Source organism: Hippoglossus stenolepis, chromosome 7 (assembly GCF_022539355.2).
Source record: "Hippoglossus stenolepis isolate QCI-W04-F060 chromosome 7, HSTE1.2, whole genome shotgun sequence".
Lineage (NCBI taxonomy): Eukaryota > Metazoa > Chordata > Actinopteri > Pleuronectiformes > Pleuronectidae > Hippoglossus > Hippoglossus stenolepis.
The window spans coordinates 20,154,929-20,173,681 of NC_061489.1; the positions used below are offsets into that span (position 1 = coordinate 20,154,929).

At 43.1% G+C, this 18,753-nt stretch overlaps 1 protein-coding gene across 2 annotated transcripts in view; it reads left to right on the forward strand.

Annotated features, from left to right (window-relative positions):
- Positions 1-18,064, forward strand: part of glra4a (glycine receptor, alpha 4a) — a 41,614-nt gene extending 23,550 nt beyond the window's left edge. Inside the window, exons 2-10 of one of the 2 annotated variants that reach the window (XM_035161472.2) lie at positions 495-625; positions 1,913-1,980; positions 2,937-3,160; positions 4,514-4,596; positions 8,037-8,174; positions 8,971-9,185; positions 11,411-11,560; positions 13,873-13,977; positions 17,086-18,064. In XM_035161472.2, the coding sequence (XP_035017363.1) occupies positions 495-625; positions 1,913-1,980; positions 2,937-3,160; positions 4,514-4,596; positions 8,037-8,174; positions 8,971-9,185; positions 11,411-11,560; positions 13,873-13,977; positions 17,086-17,400 (1,429 nt within the window). In that variant the 3' untranslated portion in view covers positions 17,401-18,064. The remainder of the gene's footprint in view (positions 1-494; positions 626-1,912; positions 1,981-2,936; positions 3,161-4,513; positions 4,597-8,036; positions 8,175-8,970; positions 9,186-11,410; positions 11,561-13,872; positions 13,978-17,085) is intronic. The other variant, XM_035161473.2, reaches the window with a different exon arrangement.
- The last annotated feature ends 689 nt before the right edge of the window (positions 18,065-18,753 follow it).

The window sequence follows — 18,753 nt, forward strand, 5'->3', positions numbered from 1 at the left end:
TCGCTGGAGCTTGTATCAACTTCCCTCTCTCCCTGGTGTGACATTCATAGCATTACAATTGAGCCATCAATCTGTCCAGCCTTACCCCTGCTAAGCCACGAGCTGCAGGAAGCACAGGAGAGGGACGAGTTTACCTCTGTTTCTGTTTTGCTTCGCTCTCGTCGAGGCCTTACAAGCGTAATAAGTCTCCGACATGATGTGAAATAGATACGATTTTAGTTGCCGGCTGAGGCGAGCCGCTCAGACGTCATTTTTCACCCCCATTTCTCCTTCCACCGCTGGGTATTTTTCTGCTGATGACTGACTTGCTGATGGCTGCTGGCTTCTCGTTCTCATTATTATTTTTTTGCTCCCCACCACCCACACTGCTACACTCTCATACATATACACAGTCCTCCTCTGCTATTTCTCAAATCTTCTCTCTTTTTCTCTCCGTTTGTGTTTGTTCTCCCTCTCCCCTCCCCTCCCTCCCCCCTCACCCTGGGTAATGTAAGACTGAGCTCCTGTAAGGAGGAGATAAAGCCCCCCGGCAGGGCAGGACCGCAGCTGTCGCCTTCTGACTTCCTGGACAAGCTCATGGGGAAGACGTCAGGATATGATGCCCGCATCAGACCCTACTTCAAAGGTACGGCATCAGACCATCACAGTAGCCCTCAAGAAAATCCAGCGGAAAGAACGTGCACTTGAAAAACACACACAAAACAAGAGAGCAGTGGATCTGTGCTGTGAAAGCTAAACAGCCGGCCGCTCTCATGTGAAACGTGTCCAACGTTGATCTGACAGAAACTATATTCTGACGTCTCCAGCCTTTCCCTCCATATATATATTCCGTCAGCTTGTCCTCGTTTTCACCCGACATGGTTTCAAGCAACACAGTTGGTTCAACGTTTAACAAAGCCTGTACAGTGACAGCCAGCCATCCCCTCGCTCTGATATTAGCTCAATTTAGAGACAGGCAGCACAAGTCTCTGAGGAATTAACTTATTGTTCAATTGTTTTGACAATTATGTTTTAAAGTGGAAGTAATTGGTGCCAGGATTGTGTTCACTGGCCATGTTGCTTTTGCTCCACATGGAAGTGACAGGGAGATGATCGGGGTTGATGCTGCACAGGACTTTTAACACCAGCTTTGTTTTAAGGAGGGTTTTTGCAAAACCACTGACATTTAAGACATTTTCAGACACCAGCTCTGGAAAATGTTTGGAAAATTGGGTCAGGATATTTTCTGGAGTTTGCCTTTCACATACTGTATGGAGAACGCAGCAGAAGAGTGTCCAGGTCAGACGTGTTTAAAACAACAAGAAAATGTTCGGAACATTTCCACTGCAGAAATCACTTGATTAGCTTCTATCAGCTCCTGTTCACAGTATGTGCAGGAATGAAAACCTAAATTCAAGAGGAAGTTCTGGAATCATACACGATATCTTGTTTTCTATGATTTCTCTGTGGGTTTATGGATGTTTGAGTGTGATGGATATCAAAGTTAATATCCTTGTGTAAATCATACATTATTTGCAAATAAAAACAAGAAACAGAATTCAGTGTGTTTGCTTTTTGCACAGTAGTGGCATATAAACATAATTTGGGGACACTGTTGCAGTGATGATTCTCTCAGACACTGTGCCAATTTTTTTCTGACAATTTTAAGCTGTAATTAAACTTGCAGGAGACGGGTAAAAAAAAAAAACAGACTTTCTCCTGTGCAGCCTGTTAAAAACAGCCGAACTGGAGCTGGTATGAGTTGCACTGCAGCAACATTTGGAAAGTAACAGAGGAAGTGCTTTAAATTTTAAGAAGCCTCAGGAGATACATATTATAATTGGTAAGTTTAATGCAGACAGCAGTGTGATGCTTAATCCCATTTCAAGTGAAAGATGTGAAATCCAGTCAGTTTTATTTTTCTTCCCCTCAGGTCCACCTGTGAATGTCACCTGCAATATTTTCATCAACAGCTTTGGGTCCATCACAGAAACCACAATGGTAAGAAGACGTTCGGGATTTTTATGGAAACGCAAATGTATTTTCTTAAAAGCAACATTGGAATGACTTTGTTTCTGCATGATAATGAATTGATTATTGATTATGATGATTAGTTGTTTACCTATGTTGAAGCCCTCCATCCTTTCTTTCCCACCAACGTTCTGCTAATCCACTCAGTGCCGAAGCCATTCCCCTCATTTCTCTGTTTCCTGGAGCAGAACAGTGCAACCTTCAGAGACCAGTGGGTCACTGACATGCTGATAATGAACTGTCCACTCTGCAATTAAAATGAAAAATTGAGAAAATGAATGTAAAGGCGGGAGGGAGAGGGCAGGGGTTTCGGGGGATGGCTGCCCTCGAGTTTGCACTTGCTGCGTAATAACTGCTGGGTCAGCACGTTGCTGCAGCGGACTGTTTGAGGTTGTCCAGGAGGAGAAGGGGCCGGACATCCGGTCAGGTTAGCCCAGAGAATGACAACGCTAATGATGTCATTGACCGCACCGGTGAAATCAGGCCTTTCTATTTCGGTAAATTGAAGGAGCAAGAAAAGCAACAATCTACGACGCCTAAAGACGAATTCTGAATTAATTGCACAGATTAGATTCTAATTCAATTACTCATGTGGGCTGGCTGCAGGCAGGAGGGACTGTGCTCAGTGCTCGGTCTGTGCTCTGTTGCCAAACCTCCGTTCATCAGCAGCCTGTGACCACAGTTGAGCACAAGGGAAACATCATAGTCGGTTTTCTGGTAATGGAGGATTATATTCTGAAATAAAAAATACATTTATGTAGCTGCAATGTAAGTAATACTTTATCTAAATACTGTGATTATAGTTCTTAAAGGTTATAGACTATTCCCAGAAACGTCTCAAATCTCTACCACAAAATGATCCACTTCTGAGCTCTCCATCTCACCACCGATGTATTTTCCATTAACTACCTCGGGTTCTTCCACAGGACTACAGGCTCAACGTATTTCTACGGCAGAAATGGAATGACCCTCGTCTGGCCTACAGCGAATACCCGGACGACTCCCTCGATCTGGATCCATCCATGTTGGACTCTATCTGGAAGCCCGATTTATTCTTTGCAAACGAGAAAGGAGCCAATTTCCACGAGGTCACCACTGATAACAAGCTGCTGCGGATTTTCCAAGATGGCAGCGTCCTGTACAGCATCAGGTAACTACAGATCATTTTTTACCAAATAGATCGGACCACACTGATTCCTGGAATTACCAGTCGGAGAACGACATCAGAAGCTTATCGAGGGCTGCATTTTTCAAAAGATGAATCTTGCTGCAGAAGAGCTGCTTTGCCACATTCAGAATTTTTTGTTTTATGGTCCGACATCCACACCATGAACATTTTTTAAATTAATTCATTCAATCATTCATTTTACATTCATAAAACGTGTCTAACATGGATATTAATTTGTATCTCTGTGCAGATTGCCTTGATATTAATGCCTTAAATACTATTTTAATATACTTTTAGATATTTCTACTATCATTAAATAGGTCTATAAAGAAAGACCACAACTGCAGGTATGGAAAAAAAGCATGGAAACGTAAACTTTTAAGGACATTACACTGGATAGTAAATTGGCAGATGGCTTGGGAGTAGTCAGACCTAAATGTAAACAGAGGTACATGCAACCCAAGAATGTGCAAAAAGTTTGATGTCTCTGAATAAAATGCACATTTCAAAGATGATAGTGTAACTCAGTGTTTCCTTTTTTCTTCTAAATTGGTCATTTAGGCTGTTGAAACACTTGGCCGCCCTCTTTCAGTTTGATTTCATAATTCGCTATGTTCGCTCGGCAAGTGGCAACAACTTTGGGAAGAGGGAGAGACGCACAACACTCACGATAAGAGTTTAGCAAATACAAATAATCACCACCTCATTCCACTGATTTACTGCAGCGTCCTCAGTAATTACGGATCAAACATCTGTCTGTGATCTAAATGCACGACACAATCAGGCGACGTTAGGGAAAGTCAATCACCAGGCTGTTTGCAGTTTGTTCTTCAGGTGGTGAGAGAGATATTGTGTCATCACAACACAGTGGCAAACGGGGGCGCCTGTGTGTATACTGCAGGCGGCTGTTGTTTTGCCTCTGGGTGATGCATTACAGGAGGTAATTACACAGCTTTCCCACAGACACACTCCTGAATAGCTCTCCCTCTCTTCTCTCTGAGGACTTCTGAAGGCTTAATGCATCCACACCACAACAAATGAAACAAACAATGCCTGCGCCGATTACGCTGCAATTACTGCGGCGCAACGAGTAATCAAATTGAAGCGACTCCATACACTTTCTCCAATCTATTAAATCTGTGTCTATTTTTTCCTATTTATCTCATTTTATCCATCACACAGACTCATGTTTCATAATTAGCGAAGCAGCTTGGCAGTGATTTATTGACTTATTATTTGTCCTTGTGTTTAGTGTCTTTTCCATGAGCCCTTTTGTGCTTTTTTATCATTCCCGACTGCTCTTTGTCTCTCTTCCAATCTGTCCATCTGTCTCAGGCTGACTCTTATCCTGTCCTGCCCTATGGACTTGAAGAATTTCCCAATGGACATTCAGACCTGTACCATGCAGCTTGAAAGCTGTGAGTCTTTTCTTCTGCTTCCTCTCACTTCCCCTCGTTTAATCTCTCCTCTTTTCCCTCTTTTCTACCTTTCACCTCAAAAGACACAAACAGTATCCTATCAAAAGTCTCATTATACAGTCCTTATCTAAAATGGTTCCGTTGTGTGTTCTAATTACATCCTAATTATGTTTTAATGATATTTAGAATGTGGTTATATGTCAATGATATTTAGAATGTGACTGTTACCATCAGGCCATTATGTCAATGTATTGTGTTTTGGGGCGGGGGGGACACAACCGAGCATTCGCTGAGCCCCTACACCAAACAGCAATTGTCCAATGGTTGCTTAGTAACCATACCGAGGCATGGCAGCTTCATGGTGAAGTGGGCTTGTGGGTTAGGTTCAGTGATAGTCTGTATATATCGACTGTGCATGGTAGATTCTTTTCTTTGCTTTGTTTTCTGAAGCAGCAGCCATTGCTCCTTTGCTAAAAGCCATAATTAAAACTTTGGCTGTCTTCCTCCTCCTCCTCCTCCTCGTTATCATCTGCTCACAAATTTGTTGGCTCACACTACACATACACTTTCAAATGAAACCCTAAATGCTGACATCAATGGCCTCCATATTTACGTATACGACAGTGTGACATCTTTGTTATTAGAGCAAATTGCCTCATTTCCGACACGTTGCTCTGTGTCCGTATGCGAGTCAACCAGAAGTGTATTCATTCCTATGACAACCTCTGGGATCTCCAATGTGTTGTGCAACTTCGTGTCACAGGAAGGAAGCAAATATACTTTATGATGAAAACAGTTGTATGACTTCTTTTATTTGCCTGAGCTACGAGAAACAAACATGAGCTACAGTAATAATTGATTCCTTTCAGGCCAACCTTCTCATGCACTTCCATCAGAGGCACAAACTGTGCAGAACAGAGGCTTCAATGAGGAGTCTGCTTTTCTCAGCCACTGTCTGACATCGATTAGACATTGTTAGAGTTACGAAGAACTTCAAATAGTAAATCTACCTCTGTTATCTCTGTAAACTACGTATGTACTGTGCACGAAACAAAAAGTTTGACAACCGTGGAAACAGTAAGTAGAATCATCTGTTTCTTAAGTTGTACGAGATGAATTTGAAACCGTTTAAAAAATCTTATTACAGTGGTAAAACTTAGTGTCGGAACAATATTCTCCCTTTTCAGTCTTCCCTCGCCTTTAGCAGAGATACTATCTGCCCTCGTGAAACCAATTTCCAGGATATAAATAATGAAACTTTAATTTTGTGTTCCTTTTATTATATGTGACCCACCCCCTGTGCCTAGAGGTGACCTAATTTCCCAACACAGGGACAAAAGCATCTGTCTGGCAAGAGGGGGGGAAACGGAGAGAGCGCCCATACCACGAAGTCGCTGCACCTTTTCAGAGGCGTTTCTCACAAACAAATAAGTGGAGGGGAACGCTGATATCAAACCTGCATCCTTATCTGATTCAATAAGAACAAGAGGTATTAGTTTGTGTAGAACTAGTTACTCGCTCTTTGTACAGGAGGTAGTGTGATTTATTTCTGCAAATTAACACGGGGACAAAACAATAAAAAAAATCCAATAAACAGTGCAGCCAGCTCAAAAACAAAAAATATAAAAAGGTACTTTACCCTTTACTTTCCAGTAAACAGATGTGTGTGTGTGTGTGTATTTGGAGAAGTGTGTTGCATCACTATGCCATTAGAGGAGGCGTGATCGTTTCTAATCAAACGCCTGATGAGGATACTTGGCCTTGCGTTGTCGAGTGCTGGAACGCCACCCAAGGGTGCGATCGCCTTTGCTAGAGCGCGATGTTAAGGAGACATTATTGGTTTTACTGCCACGACTGCAGCATACGGCAACTATCGTCTCTTCAACACAAGGAAGATGAGGAGCGTTATCTTTTGGGGTTTTGACAGTGCCAAGGCCAATCGTCTTTTCTGACATTTTCACGCCACGGGCTCATATAGACGTATAAATAGATTCTGCCTTATTCTGACACATCAAAGCTCAACATACAGTGTGCAGCTTATACCACTTGGCTTTGCCTTGAGCCATTAATGTCCAGCTACCTCGGAACCACTTTGTAACTCGCACTACAAGTGGAAAAGAGCAGGACGGCAAATCTGAAGCATAACCGTAGCTGCGTTAAGATGGAGGCCTTCACTAGGGCGAACTGCTTTTATACGTGAAAAAGAAGAAGGCATACGACGAACAGTCACTGATCGACCTCGCTCAGATATTCCAGACTTTCTGTTTCATGAATTCCGTTCGGATCGCACACTGAACACTGTGTCAATTATGTTCTGACACCTCTGAGCTGTTAGCTGGTAGAAGAAAAGGAACCATTTCATTGCATTTTAAAGCAAGGCTATTCCATTTTGCTTGTCAAAGCGGGCCGCGTGAATGACAGTGAATTCTCCCCGTGAACGAGATAAGTATGTTTGAGTAGCATTGTCTTTTCAGGCCCCTGGTACGGAATGTGGTATCACATCGTGAATAATTGATGTCTTTGTAACCCGGGCCCTAAAGGGTCCCAGCGGAGATCAGTATTATTCAGATGTGCGAGGAATTCTGTGTTGTTGTTGGATGTGGCATGAATTTTGAATATAAACAGGCAGGTGTGAGGAGTGGAAGATCATGCAAATCAATAGTGTTTGTGTTTCAAGGGAGAATGCAGACATAATCATTGACCTATCCTGTGTGGTCATCTCTAAATGTATCACTAATTATATATACACACTCACAAATATAACAGAAGACACGTTTTCCATTATATCAAAGAGGGGTATTGCAATTTTTATTTGTATTGCTGCGGCAACATGTCGTCCAGTGGCAAGATTACACACACTAATCAGCTTGTGTGGTTAAACACACACAGACACACACACACACTCACACACACATTACAGTATCTCCACTGGCCTCAGCTATGCTCCTCATGTCCCCCTTATTCCGTAACCTTCAGGCAACCATGACAACACGGCTGTAACTATGGTGTGTGACCTTTTCCTGTGACAAACGTGATGGGGAGTGGGTCGCTTGCTGGACAGATGGGCAGAGGGGGCATTACATCACCGCCGTCTTCCGAGTTTCAGGCCTCTCGCTTCCGGAGTCTCATTAGCGGAGGCTCCTGATGTTTATGAGGCACCGATTTTACTCCACAGTAACAAGATCCAAGGGAAAAGTGCAGTTAAGGAGGAGGAGGAGGGGGAGGATCACAGCAATAGTGATAATAAGGATGTGCATTTTTAACAGCCAGTGCAGCACATTACTTGAGTTGAGCAGTCTAAACAGCCTTTGTTGTTCCTGTGCTGAATACAAAACAACAGGAGATGTGTTGTATCCCATCACTGACGCACATTTCTCACCATTCCTCCCATATTTTACATTTCTTCTCTCTCTTTATCCCCCTTTGTTGTCTTTTCATAGTCGGTTACACCATGAACGACCTGATCTTCGAGTGGCTGTCTGAGAACCCGGTTCAGGTGGCTGAAGATCTCACCCTCCCACAGTTTGTGCTGAAAGAGGAGAAGGATCTGGGCTACTGCACCAAATATTACAACACAGGTACCTCGGGAATTCCATATGAAGTGTTCAGAAACCTTCATGATTAAAATCCCTAATTGTAATTGGGTGCTTACGACTGATTTCTTCATCTGAATAGAATGTACAATGAAAAGGGAGTTAGACCAATGGTTAGATCCATTGCCTTCCACTCCGTGCTCATGTTGCAAAGGTATAGACCAGGTAGGGTAATCCAGCTCTTCCAGGGGGATCCCGAGGTGTTCCTGATGTGGTATGTGAACCCTCCAGAGAGTTCTGGGTCCAGGAGGCATCCTCAGTAGATGCCCGAACCACCTCGACCGTCCACTTTTGACGTGGAGCAGTTTTTCTTCTCCAAGCTCCCTGGGGATGTCTGAACTCCTACTCACCCTCCCCGCTCTCTCTCTAAAGCTGCTACACGAGGGAGAAAACTCATTTCGACCTCTTATATTCGCATATTTTGTGTATATTGTATTTATAGAGTGCTTTTGTAGTCTTATCGACCACTACAAGCCCTTTATAGTTGCATCAACCATTCATACAGTGCTTCTATAGGCAAAACGTTTCTCTATCAGACAACATTCATACAGTTTTGGCACAACTGTCATGTGCAATTTAGGGTTTAATGTTTTGCCCACTTGACACTTCAGCATGTGTCCTGGGATCGAACCAACGACCTTGTGGTTCATGCTGGAAAACAATAGATAACGGGCATGGTTGAATTGGATCATCGTGGGGCAAACATCTTCAATATTTAATTTCAACGATGTAACCTTAAAACAACACAACAACTAGGCTGTCCTATGTCCCGTGTTTGCAGGTAAATTCACCTGCATTGAGGTGAAGTTCCACCTGGAACGTCAGATGGGCTACTACCTGATCCAGATGTACATCCCTTCCCTCCTCATCGTCATCCTCTCATGGGTCTCTTTCTGGATTAACATGGACGCTGCACCTGCCAGAGTTGGCCTGGGCATCACCACAGTGCTGACGATGACCACGCAGAGCTCGGGTTCAAGAGCCTCGCTGCCCAAGGTGAGTCCGGCCACTCTTGCTCATACATAATGGAAAGCTGATTCTTTGCTGCAGGCAGACGAACTGATGAGCAACAACCCAGAGGTGCAGGGAATGAAATACCATCAGGGCTGCAAACTTTTACATGATTGTATTCGTTTTCATTTTGTTGGAGATTTACATAGTTGCAGTTTGAAAATGATATTGGTCCAGTTAATTGCGCAGATAAAGTGAAATTTCTGCTACTAAAATATTGATCGCAGAAACCAGCAAGTGCATTTTGCAATCGTAATCATACATAGATCCTCCTTACTATGAGAAACAAGTATATGTGGAAGAGCATTACATAAATCTGGCAGCTCAACATCGAGGTTAATAAAAAAATGAATTAAATGTAGCACGGCCTCAGTTTGAAACTTGTACACTGCTCTGACATTTTGCTTTGACATATCCACCAAAAAATTGATACACGGTTTGAAATACCTTCCTGTCGTATCTGATATTTCCTGACGCACTGAAGAGTCAAGACAAAAATGCTCACGTGCAAAAGCGATGTCCTCTGAAGTTGGGCAAAAGAGGCATTAGGAGGGAGTTTCAGGATGGGCACGAGCGTATTCAATCATGAAATGCTGACTTTGCGTGGAGGCAGGTCCTGATTCAGGACAAGGCTAGAGACTAATTAGGAAGAACACAGTACAACAGGAGGTGAGCTGAGGACACTGGACTCTGTTTGGAAGACATGCAGGACTCGTCTCCTGGGCAGAGGAGAGCACTCTGTACCTGAGGAGAAACAACGGGCAGAGGGAACAGGGTAGAGACATACTCACCATCACAATCACGCATACTTGTTTCTGATTGGCTGGCAGGTGTCATATTAAAATGTGTTCTATAATACATTGATGAGGTGTAGTGTTCCTAAAACAAAACCTCACTGCACAAGGTATATTAAATTGTAGGTAACCATAGCAACAGTAGTTCCGCCTCATTCTAGGTTACTAGTTCTAGACTCTCACTGGAGCCTGGAGATTTTTGACTGCATTTTCAGCCTGAGGAGGACTTTGACAACATTTTAACCAGAAAACTTTTTCCAGCAACTCCCTGTTCACATTCACACACTTTTAAAACCTGGAAGCTGCCAAGTGCAATCACACACTGTGTAATGTTCATGTCTATAAAATGCAGAGCATTGCATTCATCAGAAAGTAGTGCACAGTGTCATGGACACTTTGCACACTCAGACGTATCCTGTTTTCCTGGAGTTTAAACCAAAGAGCTTCCAGTCACAAACCGGTCTCTGTGGTGTCCTTGGTGTGGACAAGAGTTAGCCCTTCTTGTTTGAAGGATCCCAGTGTTTAACAAGAGAAATAAAGGACATTTTCACATGCCATCGATTTATGTCCTATTACCATCACTAGTAAAAATCTCCATCCTAAAGTCATTTTGGTTTATAGTTCTATCCTAAAACCTAATTCCTTAGAAAATCTGTAGTTATGGTGCCAGCTTGAATGGCTCCTTTAGAAATCAAACAGTTTTTTGGTTATGCAGGTAATGAGTTATTACTTCAGGTAATGGAATAAAACTTCACATGATTTAACACAGGAATTAGTTTTTAACTTAAGTTTAGATCTCTGCCTACTGGAATGTCTGAAAGCAGCTTTTGAAAAAAGAAGGTTTTCTGGGTTTGACCACGGAAGGAAGAGAGAGATTCATTATTTGTGTGTTTGAAATGTTTGTATTACGATTGTTAGAAAGCTGAGTCGGTGGGTGTTATATGATATTTCAACACAGTAAAAGTAGACAGAGATGTGTGACAGCTGCAGTATGAGACTAAGTGCTGATTAAAACATGGTTGAGGTGTTTAGCGTCCACAGGAGATAACACTTTGAACCCAGCTGACATCTCCTTTTGCATTATTCCTTCCCTCCTCGCTGTATATATCTGTAACACTCAGCCAACTGCTGCTCAATCGAGTGAAGTTTCTCCACTATGCGTGCCCAGGCTGCGTTGCTAATGTGTTGTGACACATCCTCTCTCATGACCGGCGCGGCCGGGGCTCTGCCCAAGTCTAAGCTGTGACCTGTCTCGTGGCTATGTGCCACATCCCACTGACTCATTACAATATGGCCACCCCAAAGATGTGTGTCATCACGTGCCAGAGCCGCGGGGACGAGAGGATTGTGAACAACCCCACAGATAATCCATCAGCGTCATTGATTGGCTGTTGATGTGAACTTGTCTGTTCCCAGGTTTCCTACGTGAAGGCCATCGACATTTGGATGGCGGTGTGCCTTCTGTTTGTGTTTGCTGCGCTGCTGGAGTACGCCGCCGTTAACTTTGTCTCAAGGCAACACAAGGAGTTCATCAGGCTGAGGAAAAGGCAGCGGCAGCAAAGGATAGTAAGTGTAAATCACACACACACACACACACACACACACACACACACACACACACACACACACACACACACACACCAATCCCAGGCCAAAGCATGCTCCAACAAGGAAAACATGCACATAGACACTGAAAAGTGGAGTAGATTCTAAAAATAAGGGAAAGAAACACACACGTACACACACACACACACACACACACACACACACACACACACACACACACACACACACACACACACACACACACACACACACACACACACACACACCAGTCCTTGTCAGCCCCTATAACATTGACTTATGCCTCTTGTTATTGTGCGACGCTGTATATTCAGGAGCTGACAACATCAACACGCTACAGCTGGCTGTCATACTGTATTACATGAGCAAGATCTGCTCATTTCAGTTCAGCTTGTTTCCATGGTGAGCACTGACCTGTGAAGAGCCTTTGTGATCCTTAGCCCCCTTCACTGCATTTGACACAGAGAAACAGACCCCCCCCCACCCGGCAATGGGATACCCCCAACCCTTGTTATACAGTGGAGCCACCCTGGTGGACACATTTCTATATTCTGACCTGTCCTTGGCAGCGTGAGAGACTCCAATTACTTTATGATCTGTCACCATAACAAACAAACAAGTGCTTATTTGATAAATACATTTTATAGATGTCCAATAAATATTTGTATATTTTAAGCTATTGTTAAGGCAATAGGTTAAAAGTTTGGAAAATACGCTGATTTGCCAGCAGCTGCTTAACTTACCTTAGCACATAGCAAAATGTCGTGTGTGTCCTGATCCAAAATTAAAAATAAATCAACCCACGAGCACCTCCACACTTCACTAATTAACGTATTATATCTATATCAGTTTGTTTTACAAGGGGTTACAGTTACAGCTGCTTGCTCTTTTTTTATATCAATTGAGTTTAATTAGCATGCTATATATACATTTATATATGTATATCTATATATTCTTCTTGTGAGACATATGCAACAGAAAACTGCATACTAAAATCCCGAATAACAAATATTAACATTTTGCATGGTAAGGTTTGTGGACTGTTAATGAATTAAAACTGAAAACCTGAATCCTTATTTTTTGGTGACGAAGAAGTTATCTTTGATTAATGACCCATGGTTATAAGGTCAATATTAATTAATATTAATAACTCCTTGAGGGTCATGGGTTTACATTTTCAAATAGACAGAAATTCTGTTATTATAATAAGTTCTCATTAAATTGTCTGTGGAGAAAGCAAACTGTCAAAGTGTCCATTGACTTTCTGTTGCAGGACTAAAAAGACAAAGCAAAATAATTTTGCAAGAGTCAAAACACCAGTCCAGGGAATTACCCACAGCCCAGAATTATTCTGATTTATGTATATTAATGGTCTATAAATCATTAATACATATTTTTTAATTAATGAAGCCATTAGTAAGCAAATTGAGTCTCATTACTACGTGGTTTCTTTGTTTCTGGCAACATTTACTCAATAACCAGTAGAATCCATCTTTAAAAGAAAACTATGGAGGCAAACAGTACGTTGACAAAGTGAAAGCGTTTACCCAGAGGTGTGAGACCCCTTTGAGAGCGAGGCCGAAACAGATGAGATGTCTTGAGAATCCAATTAAACTCCAGCAGATTTACAGGGCAGTCGGCCCTGCTGCATCGATACAGGAGGCAGAAAATGATGGTCTGTGGAGGAGAGGACTTCCCTCTGTCCACTGTCCATCAGCGGCACAATTACTCCCACTGAGGAGTGTCAGGTCGCAAACTATCCATCTGAGCGGTATTGACGCTTGACCCAGGGTGTTGTACTGGAGAGAGGGTGGGAGACCGATGTCCAAATCCCAGACTGACCAGGCTTAATCGATGCACTTATCCAGCCTTGCGATTGGCTCAGACACGTCAAACAGCTACTGTAACCACTGTATATCCACACAGGCTTCAAACCTGCAAAATAAATAAATAAGAAAATCTGTAATTCCATTTATAGTCGTTACAGAAATAGCTTGAATTGGCTCCTCTTTTTCTGTCTTTGTCTTCAAAGCCAGTTGTCTGAACTAACAGCTGCAGATAATGTCCAGTACTATCACGCTCACAGCGACTCTTTAATTAAACGCCTGCTTGAGTTTGTCATTTGGATTTGAAGTTTTGCATCTTTAATCACTTTATTTTTGGCATGACACAGGTAGGTATGTGTGTGTGTGTGTGTGTGTATTTCTCGTTTTTCCTACATCTTGTTTTTAGACAAAAAAGGAAAAGGAGCAATAACTATTATTTCCATTTATCTACCTTCCTTTCCGATGGAGGTGTCTTCCAGTCAGCCTGGGAGTGTTGAGTCGTTGCGGAAAGTGAGCGACCTCCCTGGTAACATCTCAACCCACAGGACTCAGCACTGCAACGCCTGTGCCAGGGTAAAAAAAAAAACAACATTGACCTCCGTGTCAACCCTGACCTTCAGACCTCTATTTCTTTTGTCCGTGCCTCCAGCCTCCCAGAACTGATTGTATTATGCAACTGTCCTCACAAAGCTTGAATTTATCCTGGCATCCCTCCCACAACCAGACCCACTTTATGCTGATCCCTGTGACCCTCTATCTGCCCTATTATACCAACATTAATAACTTGGAAATTTTGCCCTTTATTCTTCCCTCAATGTGTGACCTGTTTTTAAGGTTCATTTAAATTGACCATAAATTTCACCCTGCTCTTCTTCTCTCCTCGTTCTCAAATTCTCCTCGTCCCCTTCGTTTATTTCTGTTTTAAATCGTTGAATTGCCTAATTTAAGAATTAGTCCAACATGTGGGGACATTTTCTTGTGTGAAGCCAGCAGCCGGTAGCCGGTAGCTTAGCACTGGAAAGAGCAGGAAACAGCCAGACGTGTTATGTAAAAAGATGCACTCTTCACATGAGAAAGGCAAACTGCGTAAATTGTCCAGAAAATTGTGTCCAGACTTTATCCAGAGTTCATGTCTGAAAACAGCTTAAATGTAAAATTCTGACAGAGCAAGCTAAGCTCTCTGTTTCCCCACGTTTCCAGTTTTTATGCTAAGCTGCCTGTAGCCTCAGAGCGAACAGATGGACAAGTGAGTGGTTTCGACGTTCTCGTCTTTTTCTCAGCAGGAAAGCAACCGTTCCTCCAAGTTATCGCAGTTTTTGTGAATCGTTTACACAGAGCGCCAGCGCTCGCTCACTGAAAACAAACGTTTTCACACAGCACGGGGCGCAGTTCGTCACAGAGGGACAACGAGAGCAGGAACGAGTCTCATCTGATCTTCTGCCCACAAATCACAAACGATGTGGTTGCTGCTGAGAGCACAGACTAAAGACAATGAGCACCTATTATCTTTGGAGAAACGCACCATTAGACTTTAGCACATGATGTACTGTATCGTTTAGGAAAGAGTAGGAGGGATAATTAAGCCGCGTGAGAAGAGTTACTACTCCCCTATCCCCCTGGTGTTGGGTGTAATTTGTCATGGGGGCAACAGAGTTAGTACACATCGAGTTACTCATACCCACTTGTGAGGAGGAAGTCAAGTAAATCAACGTAGCAGCTTCAGCTAAAAAGTGAGGGTGCAAGCAAAAGGGCAGCCGGCAGGGATCAGACAGGGGGAGTTTTTGAAGGACTAAGTGAACGTACTGTGCGAGAGAAATGTAACAGCGAGAGAGAGGTGTGAAATACATCAGGCGACTGGCTCCCTTTCGACAGGAGCGAGTAGCGTCTCCCAGCCGAGGCCGTCCGGCGGCGTGGCGTCGAGCCGCCGGGGTCCGGGAGGGTCAGAGAAACACAGAGGCGGGGACGCAGGGATCAGAGCTCTCGGGGGCACCTCCCGCTGACTACTAATCATCCAATTTAGATCCCACATCTTCACTTTTGCCCGCTAAAGTGAATCTCTCACAGTGTCAGAGGGCTGTCAGAGTTAAGCTGCACGTCTATTAATATTCTCCTCAGAGGGCGGGAACAGTGCCTCACTGTAAGAGGAAGAAGAAAAAAAAACGAGTGCCCTTCCATTCATCAAAGCATCATGCCAAGTTTTTTCTTTTCTTTTCTCTTTTGGTGAGGTTGACTTTTTATTAATAGGCGTTTGGAAAAGTTTATCATTTCGCCACTTCAAAGGAGAGATGGAGGTTAATTTTTTGATTAACTTCCAGAATTATAATTGTTTTCCTCTTAATGAAGATGCCCTCTGATTCCCCTCTTTGGGATATTGAAACTTCAAAACACTTAACTGATTAACGAAAGTTTATCTGAGACTTGTGCCTGTTCCAGCCCCCTTCATGTGCTTCATATTACCATTACATGTGAGGTAAGCATCAGTTAAGCTGCTCTCAGACGTGCACTGAACTCTGGACGAGCTGAATGTGAGAACACAGATGTCAGAGTCCGTTGCTCTGGACATTTTCTTGAACCTTGCCTTCCAGCCTCCGAGTTAAATGTTCCGAAAACGGCCGAGTGAGCCCATGTGCGAATACAGCAGGAAAATGTCAGGAAACAAAAGGATGTCAACTTGAAAATAAAAAAAGACATTCGAAAAGTTTGAGAGGATAAGCGCCAATACTGACGTTGATCTACTGGAGACAAATATGACTTGATTTCCACAATGAAAATGTCATGTTCTGCCTCCTGCATGCTCGGACCTGGGCGCCACCCCCGCTGAATGTTCCGAACATTTTCCTGTTGTCGTAAACGCATCTGACCCGGACAATCTCCTGCTGCTTTCTTCAGATGTAAAAGGCAAAACTCTGGAAAATGTCCAGACACAACTCTCCTGACACTTTCCGGAGTTCACGTCTGTAAACCCAAAAGGTTGAAGACTTACTTTTATTGTAGCTTATTTCCAAAATGCTCAAGACTCACAATCTGAAAATAACCGTGTAGCATCCACCCCCGATAAAAAATATGTTTTCCAAGTTATGACATTTTTTATAATTCGCCCCAAGATGGCAGCCATCTTTGCTTGAGGTACACAGTGTGAACCCAACTGTGTATTTCTTATCAAAAAGAAAGAGACTGATAAGAGACTCCGACTCTTATCAGTTATATTTGTGTGTTAGCTAAGTTATTATATAAATTACTACAAAAAATACTCGTATGTGGCTTGTGTTGCAAAAAAAACAAATATATGTAATTTTCCAGATACCAGGATTAAAAAATCGGTCGTAACAAGAGTCTGGTGTGTGTGATAGAAGCTGGAGGAGAAGCTGTAGGAAAGCACGTGTAATATAAAGCATCATTAAGTTTAGAAAAGCACCATATAAATACATCAGTCTATTTCCCATTGCATTAACATGAGTGGCTCACATGGTGAAACACCTGCTTTACATGTAATAACTGTTTAAAACCTCCTTTTCACTGCTGCTCCATGCTTGTTTTTCTGTGTGTGTCCTGGATCTGTTGCACTCTGCTGCCCTTCTACCCATTTGGGAATCAGCCAGCGAGAGGAGATGCTAAAAGCTGTAAGCTAATTCTTGTTGACAGCGAGCGGCCAACCTGTTTTCCCTTTGCTTGACTCCACAGGAGGACGAACTGATGAGGGAGAGCCGCGGCTTTTACTTCCGGGGTTACGGCCTGGGTCACTGCCTGCAGAACAAGGATGGTACCGCTGTGGAAGGGGCCAGCGTCTTCACCGCCACCCCCCCTCCTCCTCCTCCTCCTCCTCCTCCGGTCATCGCGTGCGATAGGGAGACGCTTCACAAGCGCTTCGTGGACCGGGCCAAGCGCATTGACACTATATCCAGAGCCGTGTTTCCCTTGAGCTTCCTCATATTCAACATCTTCTACTGGATCACCTACAAAGTGCTGCGACACGAGGACATCCACGCGAGTTTGTAAAAGCGCTCGCTGCCGACTCCAGATGCTACTTTTTCTTTTTCCTCAGAACCAGAACTGCCTGTCAGATCTACATCGCAATGAGGAAATGCGTTAAAGAGGCAGACGTGCCTCTTGAAACTGCTAGGTGCTCTGGTGTGTCTTCAGGATCTCAGACAAAGAGCGATTAAGGGGAAAGACGAGGTCGATCTACGTGAGTTCAGGCTGGTGTGGTGGTTTGTGGTATGCCGTCTCTGTCTCGGGTTTGGTTTGTTCCGGATTACAACACAGGTGGAAACGCTGGTGGTACTTGTGAATTCATGACGTTTGTTTGAGAGTTTGAGAGACGTCGGTGTAAGTCCTGGCTGAGTGAGATATACCGACTTGAATTTTGACACTACGCATCTCTGAATGAATGTTTTTGAAAACACACAAGAAAACCTTTTTTTTTTTACAAATATCAAATGGGTACAAAAAGGGTGTGGGGGAAGGGGTCTTTGATATTCATGATTATTCAATAATAAGTGGTGATAATTCAGTTCAGCAACTTGTAACAAGAGATTATATATATATATATATAAAACTGTGTATAAAGTGTATATACACAAAGCTGTTCATTAAACCGCACAAAGCACAAATATGTATTTCCTTTTGTCTAAATTCGAATAAATTGTTATTCTGCCAGGAATCGATTTTTCTCCTCTTTAACTCGAAGATTGGGTTGATTGCTCTGACAAGACGATGCCTGCACAGAAAGTGAATAGAGAATCCAGTCGGCATCACACACAATTATTTTTCTATTTTGTAGTCCTAGAACTTATCCCAAGGGGGGGGGGCCTTAGAGCGAAGATGGAAATCAAATTACAATTGCAAATGCTGTAGATGTACAATAAGAAATCACATTTTTATTCTTAATCGAATGTGGAGAAAATGTGGATAAGTTTGTTGAGGAAGCTTCACGTACGTTACAGCTGCCGTCTCAGGAGCGGCTTTGAAGGTGTGTAAATGCAGGGGCTGCGATTGGAGGGGGGTGCGTTGCCAGCCAGGGAGGACGGAGAGTTTTTTTTAATGGAAAATCAGAGGGTTGTTTTATCAACTAATGAGTTTGAAAAGCGCGTGGTGTTCCACTGCTAATGACTATGAATTCAGGGAGGCAGCTGGAGCCTTCTGTCCTTTCGCCGGCAATCCTAATCAACTCCAATGTATTGTATGGTTCCCCAGTTAATGAAAAAGTGTGTGTGTGTGTGTGTGTGTGTGTGTGTGTGTGTGTGTGTGTGTGTGTGTGTGTGTGTGCTGCTTGGCTTTGTTTCTATTTTATCATTTCTCATTTGTTATACAGGTACATACATTGAACTAAAGGATAAACACAGCACTTTT